The 18,848-nt window shown below is 37.2% G+C and overlaps 2 protein-coding genes across 2 annotated transcripts; both read right to left on the reverse strand.

The window, feature by feature from the left end:
- Nucleotides 1–10,670: 10,670 nt before the first annotated feature.
- Nucleotides 10,671–12,011, reverse strand: LOC110109945 (putative disease resistance protein RGA1). The gene is made up of 2 exons (XM_020841175.2): nt 11,355–12,011; nt 10,671–11,074 (listed from the first exon to the last, which is right to left on the reverse strand). The coding sequence occupies exons 1-2, from the start codon at nt 12,009–12,011 to the stop codon at nt 10,760–10,762; spliced, it is 972 nt and encodes a 323-aa protein (XP_020696834.2). The 3' UTR covers nt 10,671–10,759.
- Nucleotides 12,012–17,451: 5,440 nt separating this feature from the next.
- Nucleotides 17,452–18,693, reverse strand: LOC114579812 (putative disease resistance protein RGA4). The gene is made up of 2 exons (XM_028695487.1): nt 18,448–18,693; nt 17,452–18,384 (listed from the first exon to the last, which is right to left on the reverse strand). The coding sequence occupies exons 1-2, from the start codon at nt 18,691–18,693 to the stop codon at nt 17,452–17,454; spliced, it is 1,179 nt and encodes a 392-aa protein (XP_028551320.1).
- Nucleotides 18,694–18,848: the final 155 nt, after the last annotated feature.

Here is an 18,848-nt window from a genome sequence, read left to right on the forward strand (position 1 = left end):
GATATTAACTATTTGGCTTCTAAGCTTCCCAAATCTCTCCTTTCAATGAAGGTTGATTGATCATCTAAGTCAATATACCAAAATCATAATTAGTGGAAGAAATTACCTCCAATCATTATATATCTATATCCAATATTAAGGACTCTTCAAAAGTAAGTTGAATACATAATAGTCTAGAAGATTTTCTGCTCAGAGCATCTTCCACCCTATTAGCCTTACTTGGTTGAAACTAAATAGTTAGATCATAGTCTTTAATCAACTCAAGTCATCTTCTTTGCCTCAGATTTAAATTCTTCTTAGTGAATATGCATTTATACTCTGATGAAGAGTGAAATCTCACATCTGTCACCATGCAGATAGTGTCTCCAATTCTTCAAATCAAAAACTATAGAAACAAGTTCTAGATCATGCCTTATATAGTTTCTCTCATGTGGCTTCAACTTTCTGGAAGCATAGGCTATCACTTTTTTTGTTGCATTAGAACACACCCAAAACCTCTTAGTGAAGAATCATTAAATACCCAAAAACCTTTTGTACTAGATGGAAGAGTCAAAACTAGAGTAGAAGTCAAATAATTCTTCAATATCTAAAAACTAGCCTCACACTCTGATGTCCAGATAAAAGTCAATGACTTCTAAGTCAATCTCATCATAGCAACAAAAATATGAGAAATCTTTTCCACAAACTTCCTACAATACATAGCCATACCAACAAAATAGTGTACCTAAAATATGGTAGTAAGCCTCAACTAATTAGTGACTGCCTAAACTTTTTAGGGATCTACAAAAATGCATGGATTACTCACCACATGCTCCAGAAAAGAACTGATCCACAACTAGAACTCAAATTTAGAGAATTTAGCATATAGCAGAAGCTAACTCAAAGTCTCCAAATTAACCCTCAAATGCTTAGCATGATTCTCCTTAAAAGATGAATATACCAAAATATCATCTATGAAAATAATAACAAACTTCTTCAAAAAATCTCTAAACACTATATTAATTAGGTCCAAAAAAATTATTGGTGTATTAGTCACCCTAAAAGGCATCGTATTGAATGTATTGTTCATTACATCTGACTCTCTCATCATTACTTGATAATATCCAGATCATAAATCAATCTTCAAAAAGATAGAAGATCTAGCAAGATGTTCAAACAGATCATCAATATGTGATAGAGAATACTTAATATTGATAGTAACTTTATTATACTCCCTATAATCAATACACATAAGCATTATACTATCATGTTTCTTCACAAATAAAATAGTTTCTCTCCACAAAGACATACTAGGATGGATTAAGGTCTAACAAAACTCTCAGATGTAATAAAACTCTACTATAATCAATACACATAAGCATTATACTATCATGTTTTAATAGTCAATCCCAAATACTAGGATTATGGCTTGATGATGATAAAGAAGACGTTATTATGGTTAAGCATTCTAAACTATGACTGGTACTTCTATATTTCATCAAAATGAATTATCAGTAATTCTACATCAAATCTCATCGCAATATCATTCTATTATATGTTATCAAAAACTAACATGTAAGCTTTTATAAAGTGAGCTTCTAAGGCAATGCAGTATGATGTAAAAGCTATCTTCTTCAATAATGTTTAGTTTATTCCCTCGACCGTCCCCATTGATCTCACCTTTCTCACATGCCCTAATATTTGTTAGTTTAATGAGATCGTTGATTGCTCGCATTTTTTTTTTGTAAGTTATTTTGAGATTATTTAGGGTTTATTAATTAACATGTATATCTTAAGATATAAAATTACACAATTGGATATTGAGGCATTTTTCATCTGTGAGGCGAGTCGTAAGTCTCAAAATCCAAAAATTGCATAAAGTAAAAAAATAAAAGTTAAAAGTGAATTTTTTGGTATAATAACCAAATAACATGCTAAAGGATGACATATTAACTTTCTATTTAACACAAAACTAATAAGCTGACATATGTAAAAAAGCATATATCGCACAAGACGTAAAGTAGGAACTCATAAATCCCACAAAATATAATTGAAATACAAACATCATAAGAACAAAATAACATAAAATATAAAATACAATATTGCATAAAAATATCATATAACATCTAATTTAACTCAAAATTCCTTCTTTCTCAATTCCTTACGCATACACATTTAATTCTAAAAAAAACTAAAATAATATAGCAATAACTTAGAAGTCATTTGCACTATCATCATTAAAGGGTCTTCAATTGAGTCTTCATCATAACAAATTTCTCTCTCCCGTTACTCATCACCTATGGAGTCCAATGCCTCCCAAGTGGAAATAGTATGGCTATAGCAACAAACGTGGCAGTCTATAGATTTAGGCATAAGAGAAAACACTGATGTGGCTCGAGGTCGTATGAATATGTGAATTTTTTATGGCTTTAGTTTAAGATTTAGTAAGTTTTAATATAGATATAGGGTGAGGCATACACCTTCTGCTAGTGAGGTGAGACTCAACCAAATTGAGTGCATGCCTCCACGATGCGTCTTTTGCCAAAATTGGGTTGAGGCATGCCTCAAGGTGCGCTTCACATTACCCAATTTTAAACAATGGTACATCTAATGAAAATTGATGTCATTTGTTATTTGATTTTGAGAATATTCATTCAATCATATTTGTAATTTGATTATAGAAAGAAAATGTGATGTTCATAAAATGTTATATTTTATTTTTGTATGATTTGAACTAATTATTAATTTTTTAGCTAATTTATACATTCTATGAATTTCAGTATAATTTCTTAATACAAATTCATACAAAGAATAGAAATTGACTATATTAAAAGCATTTCAATAATTTAGAATTTATCATATACAATCAACCCTTTGAATAAAATATTAACTTTAAGAAATGCTAATGATCCAATTAATTTGGATTCAATTAATGAAAGTTGTGAATAATTAATTAGAGAAATGGAGGATGATGGTGAGGAATGGTTTGGAGCTAAAGATCTCACTTGGAGACAAATCAAATAGGCATCAGGGGAAGTTGATTTATCAAACTTAGCATGGTAAAAATAAGTAGGAAGGCTAGTTCATCCCGACCTATATCTACTTCTATTGTTCAAGAGAAGATGAGATTGACTCATAGAAAGAACAAGAATGAAGAGGACCAGGAGAAGAATAAGATGTTGAAGATGAAAAGTTAGCAAATTCATGAGTTTGTGGATGAAGTTGCAAATTTAGCAAATTGTAATTTTATTATGCACTTAAGCAGCATATTTTGCTTGCGTTCAACCCCTATTTTCTCCAAATGGATCCCAACAAGAATAAAATTTTGCCTACAAATAGAAGTGTTGTCAAGCTCATTTTCACAATCAGTAAAGTTCTTAGTATGCTATGAAAGTTATAATTAAGGGCAAAGAGAAGGCCCTATTTGTACTCATAGAAAAGTAGTCAAGTCTCCATTAAGTTTTATTCCTATTCAACAAGCATGGCATTGGAAATGTTCATTTTATAATTTTATTCTCATTTATTTTTTATTGTGTCATGTTAGTGTACTGAGATTCATTTTAATTTTACAAAGCATGATACTCCCAAAAATCTTTAAATAGCCCCCAATCTATGCAAGAATGAGGATGGAACCCTTGGCTAAGAGAGGGAAGAGAGCTATGGGGATTAAAGAATCCTAAAACTTCACCCGAGAGCCTTTAGACTTTCACCAATAAATAATCATCAGACTTTTGTCTGGCCACCAACACCGAACCTCAATCTTGTTGCCGTCATCTTATCCCTACCACACCATTTCCATCAGATCTCCATTCGACCACCATCATTGGGTCTCCCCTAGGCCACCGTAGTCCAATTTCCACTCGACCATCTCTGTTAGACCTTCACCCAACTATCGTAGTCGAACACTTGATTGACTATGTCCTTCAAACATCTTTTTGGCCACCAGCAGTCGACCATCACCATCGAACCTCCGTCCAGCCAACGCTAATGCGTCTCTATAACATCTGTTATTTAGAAATCGTGATAATTACCATTGATAATAGTTTAATTTTGATTAAAATGATAAATATAAATTCTAAGATATTTAAAAAGGACTTAAGTGAACCAAGAATTGGACTGGGAAGTGAATTTTTATTCATTTATTTTTTCCTCAAGGAGCGTCGCAACCTCGGCATAGTAATGTCATTGCACTGAGTTTTTTTATTGAAAGAATGGTTTTGAACAAGCGCTGCAGAACTAGGTGGCTTAGCCGCAACACCATACTATATGTCTGGAAAGATTCTAGGGGAATCCAAAAGATTTAGTTCAATGTCGTGGAGCTAGTGTTGCGACACTGTACCAAATTAGTGATTTTTTGAAATAATAAAATATCTAAAATAATTTGTTTATACCCTAACCCTAGCCACTGTTGTCAAAGAACAGAGGAGGAGAAGGAGAGGAGAAGAGGAGATTGAAAAGAAGAGAGAGAATTTGGCAGTTAAAGTTTAAGATTCATCTGTTGGGCCAGTTAAGTATTTCATAAATCATGAGGTAGACTTTTGAACTGTTATCTATGATTTTAAATGTAAAAGTTTTATAAAATTTATGAATAAAAATATGTTTTTCTCATATTTTATGATGCTTCCACTATGTAAATTTTAATCTGTTGTTATACATTTTACTATGAATAATTTGACTATAAAAATAATTTTGTTACTAATTAATTTTTCCTATGCATATTTCTAAGTATATATCTTGATTGAGTCTTTTTTGACATTTGCAATAGTTATATAAATTCTTAAAATATTCATAAGAATATTCCTTTGAAGTTAGAATGTGAATGAGAAAAATTAAGTGGGTGTTTATACATGCAATGCTGCTTCTTATTGGCAATTCATGCATTATCTGAGTTTTGCATTACAACTATAATTTAATTACTATGCATTTGCATTTTTATTTTTCATAGCATTACATTTGAGATGTTATGATATGTGGAGATGTGTACTCTCCAATCTAGTCTTGCCCCATCTGCCTAGTGTGGATATGGGAGGGATTTTAGCATAACTCGCTTAAAGTGGGTTGGGAGGTTTTGTGACACTATTTTGCACTGATTTTGGCCCCACTTACTATATGCATGTGTTGGAGGTTAAAGGGAGGCATAAATAAAAGTAGAGTTATAAATAAGCATCATAACATCTGCATCAAAATCATGCATTTCATATCTTGATAATTTAAAAATTAAGTACAAGTAGTTTTTTAAATTGAATGTTAAAAATTTCTAAATTTCTATGTGAACCTGATGAAATATGAAAGGCCAAGTGCAAGTGAATATCTGATAACAAGTATTACATGTTGTTCCTAGAGATGTATGTGGAAGTAACCTCATAAGTATAGTGATAACTTTGAAATCAAGTACATACAATAAAATTATATTTATAAATTACTACCTTAGTATTATTATTATTTTATAATTTAATATTTTAATTTGGATATTGATATTTATAATGGTTTAGGAAAATAAGTCTACTGAGCTAGTTATGCTCACTCTATAAATTTTCTAACGTTTTAAGGAAAGGTAAAGTCCCAATGTAGTTGAATAAAGGGGTAGAGGCATAACCTTCCAAGTCTAAGAGATTGAGGTATTACTTTTGTAATCTAATTTTAATTACTTTTGATGTATAGGTGATCAAAATTTAACTAGATCATTGTACTAATGTTTTGAAGAAATGAAATGTTTGAAATACTTGTATATTTTGGATTTTATAGTAGCTCTGTTTGTCTATATTAGTGGTTGAGAAGTTTTAATTATATTATAGGATCTTAATTCTTTCCTTAGATCTTAGGGCATCACATCTCAGCTTTACCGCTGTTGCCCGCTGACTACAATCCTTGGGCTGACTACAGTCCTTGGACTACCAATGCCTGCTATGATCCTCTGACTATCGTCGCCCATCAATTTTGGTCATCAGACTACCATTGTCTGACTACAGTCCTCAAACCATTGTCATCAATTATAATCTCTCCAACCTTTGTCTCCTACCAACTACAGTCCTCAAACTACCATTGTCTAACTATGATTCTCAGACCACCGCCATGTGATGCCCCAAGATCAAAATTAGAAGTATTGCATCTTTTATCTTCTTATTTAAACCAGAGCTTACTATTTCATCCATATAATATAAATAATGGAAAAATATAAATACATTACTATTCATCCAATATTTATACATTGATTCAAAACCCAAAATAATATATACAATAATGATGATATTCAAACAACACATCACTAAAACATATCATAACCACAAAAAAGATAAGTCATTAGATGTAAGAAGAAAAATCTAAGCTTGTTGCCAAAATTAACCTCACTCCACTAATTATTTACTCTTTCCTAAAATATATAAAAATCACATAATGAGCGCAAATGGAAAACAAGTTATAAATATCTACAACTAAAATCAATGCACAAAATATGACTAATATGCAAAAAAATTATGTTCATATAAATAATAACTCATCACATAAATTCTTTCAATTTCTATATCAAGTAAACCATTCAATTCAAGTATGTAATATATCATATTCCTATAAGTACAATATCAATCTTGATATATCAATCATAAGTCATTTGCCTATTATCATTCAATCAATCATCAGTTTTATTTATCTTTTATCTCATATTTATCTTATCCATCGACTTTCTCTCATTAGCTATCTATTATATATATTAGCTATCATCTGCATCTATCTTATTTATCATTTGTCTCATCTAGCATGTATTGTATCTATCTTCTATCTTATTTATCATACATAATTTGCCATTATTCTCATATGATTTGTATTTTTCACTCTTCCTCTTGTCTTTCTAAATTGCTTGTGAGAAGATCTTTAAAGAAGATCTAGTTCTCCGCTGACACTTGGAGAGTGTGAAAGGACGACGATTCTCTGTCGACACTTGGAGAGTGTGAACAGATGACGGTTCTCTTCCAACACTTGGAGAGTGTGAACAACATATGGTTCTCTACTGACACTAGGAGATTGTGAAAGGATGACGGTTCTCTGCCGCAGTGGGGATTGGTGAAAGAGAGTTTTGTAAAGGGTTATCCGCCTTGCTTTGGGGGCAAAAGGAGAGACACTTTTGATAATAGTGCAATACTTAAAGAGGGAGTCTTCAGGGAGTGGATGTAGGTCATGTTTGGCCAAACCACTATAAATCTTTGTGTCATTTAAATTTTCGCATTTTATTTACTGCAAGTTATATTCTATTGTGGTTGAAAATTTTATTTTCAAAATTATCAATTAACTTGCTATAAATCTTTAAAGGTTTTCATTTTTAATTAAATCCAAGAGTACTTTAAAAATTACCAATTCACCCCTCCTCTTGGTTAGCCTTAGGACATTATCTTAGATTTAACAACCTAATCTAGATTCAACACCACCCATCTTTCATAAAGACTGGATAGCATGGATTTAACACGCTTAGGTGGTTAGCTGGCTTTTCTTTTCTGGCAGGATATAAGCTCAAACTGCATTAGTTAGGACACGGGTGTTAGTGTTGTGTGTAGAACACTAAACCTACCTTAGATTTAGGGTTCAAGGCTACTACTATCGGAGTTTGTAGTATGCCTCATCGATGGGTAAGTCTTCTTTCTTTCAGAGACTATAAATCATGTATATCCGCATCATATGGATGACGTCACCTCCATCGTTCTCTTTGCTTGCTTTGAGTGTATTATTTTCTTTTCTCTAGTTTTCTCCCATTACCCCAATCCCTCCGGATACTGATGTGAGCCGTATATGTTGACTAAGCCCAGTTGAACCCTTCTTTCTATTTGAGTACGACTTCCTAGTCTCCTACATATGTGCCAATCCCACTTGAAAGTATAAAATAGGATCCTTAATCGAGAGTTTTCTCAGGCCTTGGCTTGAGATGTAATTAACCATGGAAGCTTGTACTTGTGTGAAACTGAATCCCACTATCAAATAAAATTCCACTCTAACGTATGTATTATGTGGGGGAAACCCGTTATTTCGATCAGGTTATGTATATTATTACCTATCAAGGTGTATTGGTGAGAGCCTCATATTGGCTCACTCGTAAAAGAGCACAAAGGCCTGCGATCGTTTTGTCCTGCGGGGCAATGCGGACACACTCTTTGCATTATGTCCTCCCGCATCAGTGGTGTCCATTCGGAGGTCCACAGGATCCCGGTCTTTGGGTTGGCCTTTTCGATGTTGTGTCGCTCTATTTGTTGATGATTGTTTGGGTTCTGGATTGGTCAACGGGTTCAAGTGCTGGTGGTTGTTTTTGTATCTGCTGTGTTGGTTATTTTTGCTAGCTGTTACTGACACCTCGGTTCTTCTGTTCTCGGATGGGCCCTTGGAGCTCTCTTTTGGGTCTTTTGGTTTGGTTGCTATTCTCAGTTGCTGTTGCTTGTGCCTTTTCATTCAGTTGTTCTCCTTCTGTAGTTTGATCGCATTCATCTATTTCCAATCTTTGTTCTTTTCTGTTGGTCTGTCCTTAGGCCTTTTCTATTGTAATTTATCCTTTTGATGTAGCTAGTAAGGGATCTTAAACTCCTTTGGATGTAGCTCTTTGAGTATTGCTGTCAAAATTGGGTCACGAGTTGGGTTTGGGTCCAACCTGGAACTGACCCGAGGTTGTTTGACCAGACCTGAACCCGACCCGTTTTTACAAACGAGTTAATTTTTTGGACCCAAACCTGACCCGCTTCAAGTTTGGGTCAACCCGAACCCGACTCACATATTTCAATCGAAAGCAAAATGACAGGAGTTTGGTCGCTATGCTATTCGGCTTTGTTTTGCCGCAGGAGATATGGAGATTGCACGAGTCGCTTCTTCGGCTCCTTCATTGCATTTCGAATTTTCTCCTTCGACAACTTTATCGTAAGTTATAACATTTTGGTTGGAATCAATGACGGGAGCTCGCTCGCTATGATTTGTGAAGGTAACTTTCTCCCTTTCATCGTTTTCATTCGACTTCATTACGCCACAACCACAGGAGGTATGGAGATTGTACGAGTCGCTTCTTCGGCTCCTTCATTGTAGTTTGACTTTGCTCCTTCAATAACGTTATCTGAAGTTACAACATTTTGATTGGAATCAATGATGGGAGCTCACTCACTATGAAGGTAACTTTCTCCCTTTCGTCTTTTTTGTTCAGCTTCATTACACCGCAAGAGGTGTGGAGATTGCACGAGTCGCTTCTTTGGCTCCTTCGTTGCAGTTCACTCTCTGTGAAGGTAACATCATCTTGATAGGAAGCAATGAAGCTCGCTCGCTGTCAAGCATGGCCAAATCCCGTAAATACGTTGAACTATAGTATTCCGGGTCATTTTCGAGTTTCCAGGTCGACCCGAACCCGATCAGAAATTCGAAATGGGTCGAAAATCCGAACCTGAACCCAAAATTTCGTGTCGGGTTTTCGGGTCGTGTCAAATATTGGCACCTCTATATTTGAGCATTTAATGAGTTTTCAATCCCTTTTTAAGGACTTCGTATCTTTTTTTCATATTAATGCGTAAGCCCTTTGTGGGTTTTAATAATAATAATACTAAACTTAATTTTGTCTTGAATTTGAAGAGGAAACTTATAAATAGTTTTGAATAAGATTTAAAATTTGAGGAATGTTTATACTGTGCTTGAAAATAAATGAATAAATTTAATCAATATTCTACTCAACTTAATTTAATTTATTTATAACCCTAAATATTAACCAATAATAAAATGAATTCAATGGCCTATAGGGTTGTAAATTAGCCTAGTTAATTTGACTTGAGTTCATTATTTGTTCATGTTTAACTACTTCAAAATTTTGTTTGTTAAGAGTATGGTCTATCCTCTAAATTATTCGTGAATAGTATGTTTGTGTTTGTTTCATTTGTTCTTATGTGGCTTAGGGTTCAAATTCATTAGCTTGTAATAATTAAAAAATTTTAAATTTTATTTTTTAAAAAATAACTCATAAAAAATAATAATTTGTTATTAAAATTTTTTAATTTCAATAACCAATTAAGTTTAAAATTTGACAACCAGCAATATAATATGACATTATAAATAACAAGTTCATTATTAAAAAATAAAATAAAATTTGCAATCAATAATCTTCAATATATATATGTATACATGAAGAATTGTTGTTGCAATTTCAAAAGAACTGGCCCTCCACCACAAACTCATTTTTCGTAATTGGATTACATATTTATATTATTAGAATCAAATATATAATTAGTCATGTCTTGAGGGGCAGCACCTCTTAAGTGGGCCCAATCATGAACGGACTAGGAGGTTTTTGGGATGGGTGCCTCTTCTAAGTCAGTCAAGATTAGTCACGCCGCCAAACACTCTTTTGCGGATGGCAGCGGGTGAATATTCCTCATTCCAAAAAATAATAATAAGAAAATAATCTTGCTTTTGACATCAACTTGAAAGGAAAACTTATAAAAAAAAAAATTTAAATAAGTTTGAATAAGATTTAAAAACTTGCTCCTAACACTATCATTAAAATGTACTAACAAGATAGTATTTATCTGAATAATAAATAAATCAATAAAGAAAATCAATGTGGAAGTTGATGAAAGTGCAAAAATTTTAATGATGGCCTAGTGGCATTTTATAAATATAGATAATTAAAAAGAAATGAAATTCATGGATTAAAGATGAATGATCATTCAAAATTCATTTGTTCTGCAAATTCAAAAACATAAAATAAAAACTAAGCAATGATTCAATAATTGTTTCAATAAGAAAAAAAAACTACTTAGATTTCAGTTGTACATGATCAAAACATGTAGTTTCTGAAGGGGAGAGACTCTAAGGGTTCGAGACTTTTAAATTCCAGCTCAGAAAGAGAAGACCTAACATTGAGAAACCAGTACTGCTCCACCTCATTTGGAAATGAAACCAGCACATCATCATCCCAAATACTCAGCCTTTTTAAGGAGGCGATACTTCTCAATGGCTCCATTAGCAACACCGATGTATCACTTATACTGAGATTGTCGAGCATGAGATGGCAATTATTAGTGATCTCCACATCTCGATATCTTCCGAGAGAGATCAGATTGGGGCAATTTGTAATTGTCAAGTATCTTAGACCATCTCCAACCGAACGTCAAACGGCATTTTTTGGTCGCTCCAGCCGAACGCCAAAACGTACGCCATTTGCTTGCGGGTGAACAGTGCAACATCAATATTGGCGTTGCACTGTTCACCCACGCTATTTTGCTCTCTCAACCGGAAAAACGCGCCAAAGGAGAAGGATCGTTACCTTCGCGAGAAGCAAAAAAATGGCGTTCAATTGGAGCAGCACCACGCCATTTTTGCATTTTACAGTATTTTGGCGTGAAAAATGGAGTTCTCCGTTGGAGATGCCCTGCAGCAAGTTTTGCTATTTCATCAGCTAGAGAAAGAGAGGTGATGTTTTTACAGCAAGAGACCTCTAATTTTTCAAGGGGAATAGAATTTGAAATGCTACAAAAATTTGAAGTCTTCCACCCCGTTGATCGTATCGGCAAGCTCTTGAGCTTAGAAGGCAAAGAGGGCAACTCTTTCAACTTCGGGCAGTTATGTAGCCTCAGTTGAATTAAGGAAGGAAGCAAACATCCATCTTCAGCAGCTACTAATGCTATTAAGAAGCTAATATGTAAAACCTCTAGCAATGGAAAGGCATGGTATTTATCATTCCCATTAAATTTACTTTCGAGCCATTTTACCTTCAGCATGTCATAAAGCGTCAGTGATTTGAGAAAGGGAAGTTGCCCAAAAGGTGGAAGAGTTTCACACTCCAAGCATTCTCTCAATTCGATCATCTCTAGATTGAAGATCAGATTGAGATTGTTCATCCATATTGCAGGCTTTGCACACATGTAAGAATATATGCTCAGATTCTTTAGATATTTTGGTGGCTGAAGGTTTTCGAGCACGTTCTCATCTAAATCGATGTTCCTCAAATCAATGTTACTCCAACATAAGGTTAAATCTATGAGCCTCCTCTTGGTACATAATTTTGCACTACCAGTGATGCGGAGCATGTTTACACCGGAGGTCCTACCGGACAACTTATTTTTTATAACAGACTTTGGCATTAGCCACTACTTAGTTTCTATGTTCTACAGTATAGTACTAATACCACCTTTTAGCTTGTTACACTCTTTTTAGTACAGCTCCAGGAGCTACATACAGGAGAATAAAAGGAATTGTAGAGACAGATTTTGATAACCAAAAAAATACAATACAGCAACTTGGCTGTCTTCCTTCCTTTCTCCTTTCTTTCTTTTGTTTTCTTCCTCTTGTTTTCTTCCACTAACATACTTTGCAGGTCATCTGCCACCGGCCTTCGTCACATCCGCTCCAGTTGACGATCGACGCTGCATCAGATTTTGGTATCAAAGCCAAGCGACTGGTAGAGGAGAATGTCCGAGCGCGGCAAGGATCCCGCCTCTGAGGAGGTCCAGAACTTAGATTCTTTATGGGGAAACCAAAATAACATCAGTCACCGATTAGATGCATTGGCCGCTGATGTACAAAAATTGACAGTAGAAATGCGCCGCGAGTTTAATCTCAATAGGGCGAGATAGCACGAATTACCCCCGCATCGTACAATGCCGCATAGAGGATTGGCCATCGGCCGCCAATTTGGGTCGCTTCTGCATTGCAGCCAGAGATGTCGGACTCCGAAGGTGAGTCGGCGTTCTATCCAGGAGCAGAACCCGCAGAATCAGAAGAAGACGAAGAAGCACACCCCTATCGTAATGAGTTCGCAAGACGCCGATGACCAATGATTCAACACCAACGACCGGGTGAGTTCAAGATCAAGATTGATGTCCCCTTTTTTGATGGACATCTTCATATTGAGGATTATTTAGATTGGGAAAAGGCCGTAGAGAATTTCTTCGATTATAAGGAGATAGAACCCGACAAGCAGTTGAAGTACGTGGACTGTCGACTGCGAGGAGGTGCTAGTGCCTGGTGGGTGTAGACATTACAGATCAGACAACGAGAAGGCAAAGGTCAGGTTCGCAGGTGGCACCGCATGAAACAGTTACTCCGAGCCCAATTTCTACCTACTGATTTTGAGCATTTCTTGTACATGAGGTATCAACATTGTGCATAGGGAAACCGATCCATAAGTGAATACACGGAGGAGTTCAATGCGTTGAGCGCCCGAAACAACTTAAATGAGTCCACTAACCAGTTGGTGGAAAGATACATAGGCGGCCTCAAGGACAGCATCCAAGATAAATTGGAATTAAATGCTGTGTGGTCCTTAGCACAAGCTGTCAATCTAGCTTTCAAGGTCGAAATACAGCAGAGCAGGCAATCAAAAACAAATACACCCAGACGTCAATGGCAAGAACTGACTAGCGGGACGGGTAGATTACCGTCACAGTCAGTAAGGACAACCCAACCCCCTCTATTACCAACGCCCACGTCGGTTCCTGCGAACATTACAACTAATCTACGACAGCCCGTGAAACCAAGACCTCAAGGTAAGACAATCCTTATGCTAAACCTTCAACGCTCAAGTGTTTTCGTTGTTTTCAGCCTGGCCACAAGTCCAACGAATTCCCACAGCAGCAACAAGTACACCTAGCGGAAGGATCGGAGGGGGATGATCATGGGAATGTGGAGTTAGACGAAACAGATGATGTGGTCGCCGATGAAGGGGAGCCGTTAATATGCATTCTCGAGAAACTTTTGTTGGCTCCAAGGTAGAACTTGAATTCCCAACGGCATGCTCTTTTTCGGACGCGTTGCACCATTAGCAGCAAGGTTTGTGACCTTCTCATTGATAGTGGGTGCACTGAAAATATAATATCCAAGGCAGTGGTACAAAGCCTCCAGCTGAAAACTATCAAGAATTCAAACCTGTACAGCATAACTTGGGTAAAGAAAGGTATAGAGATTGCGGTCACTGATTCGTGCAAAGTGACGTTCTCTATTGGCAAACAGTACGTTTGCAAGGTCGTCTGCGATGTCTTGGATATGGACGTCTGTCATCTGATATTGGGTAGGCCATGGCAATACGATGCTGGCGCCATCTATGATTGTCGAGCTAACATCTATTCCTTGGATTATAAAGGAAGACGATTATGATTGTTACCCCATTTTATTGAAGAAAAAAGTTCAAGACCAGCCCAAGTTAAACAGGCAGCTATACATTTGGTTACGGGTAGCCAACTGCTGCAGAGTTGGCGTGAACTTGCCCCACTATTTGCTCTTATGGTCACCGAAGTTACATCAGGAATCACACCTGCAAGCGTCAACAAGGATATCTCCCAGCTCTTACAGCATTATAAAGAGCTTATTCCTGATGAACTCCCAGCCGAACTTCCACCCTTGTGGGATATCCAGCATTGCATAGACTTCGCCCCCGGGTCTAGTCTCCCTAACTTGCCGCATTATCGTTTGAATCCCAAGGAGCAGCAGATACTCCAAGGCTTAGTTGACGACTTGATTGAAAAACAGCTGATACAGCCCAGTATGAGTCCTTGTGCCGTGCCGGCGCTGCTCGCACCGAAGAAAGACGGGAACTGGCGAATGTGTGTAGACAGCAGAGCTATCAATAAAATAACAATTAAATACAGATTTACTATGCCCCGGATTGATGAGCTAATAGATCAGCTCTCAGGATCTTCCATTTTCTCAAAGTTGGACCTCAGGAGCGGCTACCACCAAATTCGCATTCGTCCCGGAGACGAATGGAAAACGACATGCAAGACGCCGCAAGGATTATATGAGTGGAAGGTCATGCCCTTCGGCCTATGTAATGCTCCGTCGACCTTCATGAGGATGATGAATGAAATACTGAAGCCGTTTTTTGGGCAAATTCTGCATTGTGTATTTTGACGATATACTCATGGCAAAAGCACTTGAATCATTTAACAGTCCTCTTTGATGTACTCAAGCAGCAGCAGTTATTCATCAACCTCCCCAAGTGCGAAGTAGGCGTATCGCAGGTTTATTTCCTTGGGTTTGTCCTCTCAACTGACGGAATTCGAATGGACCAACAGAAAATACTAGCCATCACCGACTGGCCAATCCCACAGACTTTCTCCGACGTCCGAAGTTTTCACGGTTTGGCAAATTTTTATCACAAATTTATCAAAAACTTCAGTTTGATAATGGCACCTATCACTGATGGCCTCAAATCCAAAGTTTTCCACTGGACCGAAGAACAGCAGCAAGCCTTCGACAAAATCAAAATCTGTATCAGCTCAGCCCCTATTTTGGCACTTCCGGATTTTGATAAGTTATTTACGGTGGATACCGACGCTTCGTCCATTGGCGTGGGCGCTGTTCTGTCACAGGCGGAAAGACCTGTAGCATTCTTCAGTGAGAAATTATCTCCAACAAGGAAGAAGTGGGCAGACTACGAGCAAGAGCTCTATGCCATTGTTCGTGCCTTGAAACAATGGGAGCAGTACTTACTCCACCAGGATTTCATCCTCTGTAGCGACAACAAGGCGCTCTCTTATATCAACAGCCAAAAGAACATAAATCGTATGCATGCCCAATGGCTAATGTTCTTACAACGGTTTTCCTTTTCAATAAAGCATAAACCTGGTGTTGTCAATCGAGTCGCCGATGCATTAAGCCGGAAGCGCAGCTTACTAGTTCAATTACAAACCCAGATAACCGGTCTAGAATGCCTAAAGGATCTCTATGAAGAAGACCTGGACTTCGGGGAAATCTGGAAGCAGTGTCAAGCTGATCAATGTATTGCCGAGTATTCCGTCCGCCATGGATACCACTTCAAGAAGAACTTGCTGTGCATCCCCGTCTCATCATGGAGACAATAATTAGTCCGAGAATCTCACGGAGGGGCTCTCGCAGCTGACGCCGGTCGAGATAACACACTTCGCCAACTTCAGGTGCAATTTTTCTGGCCTCGGCTACGCAGAGATGTCATTCGTTTTGTTGACAGCTGCCCCGTCTGTCAAATATACAAAGGCGGAGCTCAGAACACTGGATTATATATGCCTCTACCCGTCCCGAACTCGATTTGGGAGGATCTGAGTTTGGATTTTGTGCTGGGATTACCGAGAAATAAGCGGGGAAATGATTCAATCATGGTGGTTGTTGATAGATTCTCGAAGATGGCACATTTTATCTCTTGTAAGAAGATTACAAATGCCATGCTTATAGCTCACCTTTTCTTTCAAGAGATCGTTCGTCTTCATGGCCTTCCACATAGTCTCACTTTCGCCGTGACGTCAAGTTCATCAGCCACTTTTGGCGCGAACTCTGGAAATGCTTGGGGACGGAAATCTGATTAAGTTCGGCATACCACCCACAGTTTGATGGTCAGACAGAGGTGGTTAATCGTACATTGGGGACGATGTTGAGATGCCTAGTTCGAGAACATCCACGGCAATGGGAGGAGGTTCTGGGCAAAGCCGAGTTTGCTTACAATTCCATGACTAATCGTACCACCGGTAAAACTCCATTTAGTATTGTTTTTACTAAATCTCCTAATATTGTCCTCGACATTTCTATCCTTCCGAAGTGTAAATCAATGGCAGCAGCCACATTTATAGATAATTTCGTCGATATGCTCACTAAGGTGCGCCAACAAATTATGACATCCAACCAGCACTATAAGGCTGTCGCAGACGCTCACCGTCGACATCGTGTGTTTAATGTTGGGGATCTAGTTCTGGTACGCTTGCGACGAGAATGTTTCGCACCGGGTACTTACTCTAAACTTTCTCGCCGCAAAATTGGGCCCGTACCCATTACTGCTAAAATTAATGATAATGAATACACCGTCGCCCTCCCGGATGACTGCAATACTTCGCCAACCTTCAATGTATCGGACATTTGGCCATATACGCCTCCGGATGATGGAGTGATTACCATTAGCTCGTCGGAGTCGAGCTCTTCCGAACCGGGGAAGAGCTGATGCGGAGCATGTTTACACCGGAGGTCCTACCGGACAACTTATCTTTTATAACATATTTTGGCATTATCCACTACTTAGTTTCTATTTTCTACAGCATAGTACTAATACCACCTTTTAGCTTGTTACACTCTTTTTAGTACAGCTCCAGGAGCTACATAGAGGAGAAGAAAAGGAATTGTAGAGACAGATTTTGATAACCAAAAAAATACAATACAGCAACTTGGCTGTCTTCCTTCCTTTCTCCTTTCTTTCTTCTGTTTTCTTCCTCTTGTTTTCTTCCGCTAACATACTTTGCAGGTCATATGCTGCCGGCCTTCGTCACATCCGCTCCAGTCGACGATCGACGCTGCATCAACCAGCCTCCTCAGCATCCTTAGCATTTTCAAGGCAATTGATTCCTAATTTGCAAAGATCATTCATATTCTCCAGCTCCCCAATTCTATAACCACTCACATCTTTTAGATCAAACATATTCAGTATTTGAACAGACTTTAGCTTCCCAATCCCACATATCGATGAAATATAATTCTCAGGCAATTTGACATAATGCAAGTTAGAAAGGTTATTCATGCCACTTGGTAAAAATCATCAACTTTAGGTTGGCTTAGCCCTAATGGCCTATCATAGATTATGCATTGCAAGTGATAGGGATTACTTAGAGATCTTGGCAGCATGGTCAAATTACAATTATCAATCTTTAAGTATCGAAGATGTATCAAATTTCCAATATCCTCTGGTATCATTTTCAAGCCTGCTGAAACATGTATGTATAATAAGCGTAGGCTTCTCGATGCTTTGAATATTTTAATAAGTGCATTGCAATGATCCTGATTAGAAGCTTCATAGAACATGAAAAGAGAATGCAAATATTTAAACTGTCCAATCTTTTTTATGATGTCTGGATTTGTAGTTTGAACAGACAAGTGTCGAAGAGTCTTATGAATTATAGAAGGAAACTTTGTACCATCCTCAGCTCTTAAACATTCATGTATGGAAACTGATTGTGCCAATTCATGTATTAAATCATGCATCTTGTAATATTGTCTAAAACAATGTTCAAACTTATCAAAGAAAAATTTTTTAACCAAAACATCAAAATACATTCCTCCAATATCCTCCATAGTCCATTCTTGATCATGAGGTTGCTGAATGAAACCCAATACAATCCACATTTTGACTAAATCATCTTTACCAAATATATAATCTTGTTCAAATATAGAACAAAATGCGAAACAATTTTGTAGATGTTTTGGGAGGAACATATAGCTCAATCTTAAAATGGGAAAGATGCAATCCTGACCCAATTTTGGACTTACAAAATCACTATTTAAAACTTTTGTCCAATGTCTTTCATCCAAGCTAGAATTCAAAACACCACCGGTGACCTTTGCAGCCAATGGAGATCCTGAAAGCTTTTTAACTATCTCTCGAGCAATGGATATTAATCTTTTATAATCATTAGGATTATCTACATCAGCAAATGCATGAGAGTTGAGGAGCTACAAACACTGATCTTCCCCCAAGCCCTCTAATCTAAATATTTCCGTCTTCTTTTTAATGACCTTTGCAATCATCATTGCAACCGAGTCCATTTGAGTTGTTACCAAAATTCGACTACCAATTTTCCCATAAGCCAGAGAGGCGAACACCTTCTCCCATTTGCTGATATCCTGGTTCTCCTCCTCCTCCCAAATGTCATCCAGAATAAGTAAGAACTTCTTGGACATAATCTCAGTCCTAAGACTATTTTGAAGTGCATCAAGTGATTCGTCCAAATGAGGCCTCTTCTTCTTGAGAGTTGATAACATATCTGCAATGACTTTTTTCACATCAAAGTTGTTGGAAACGCAAACCCACATTTTAAGATCAAAAAATTCCTTCCTCATTTCGTCTTCATAGACGTGTTGCAAGAGAGTTGTCTTCCCCATACCACCATGGCCCACTATAGATAGAAGAGAAATGT

This window comes from Dendrobium catenatum, unplaced genomic scaffold, assembly GCF_001605985.2.
Source record: "Dendrobium catenatum unplaced genomic scaffold, ASM160598v2 fragScaff_scaffold_650, whole genome shotgun sequence".
Lineage (NCBI taxonomy): Eukaryota > Viridiplantae > Streptophyta > Magnoliopsida > Asparagales > Orchidaceae > Dendrobium > Dendrobium catenatum.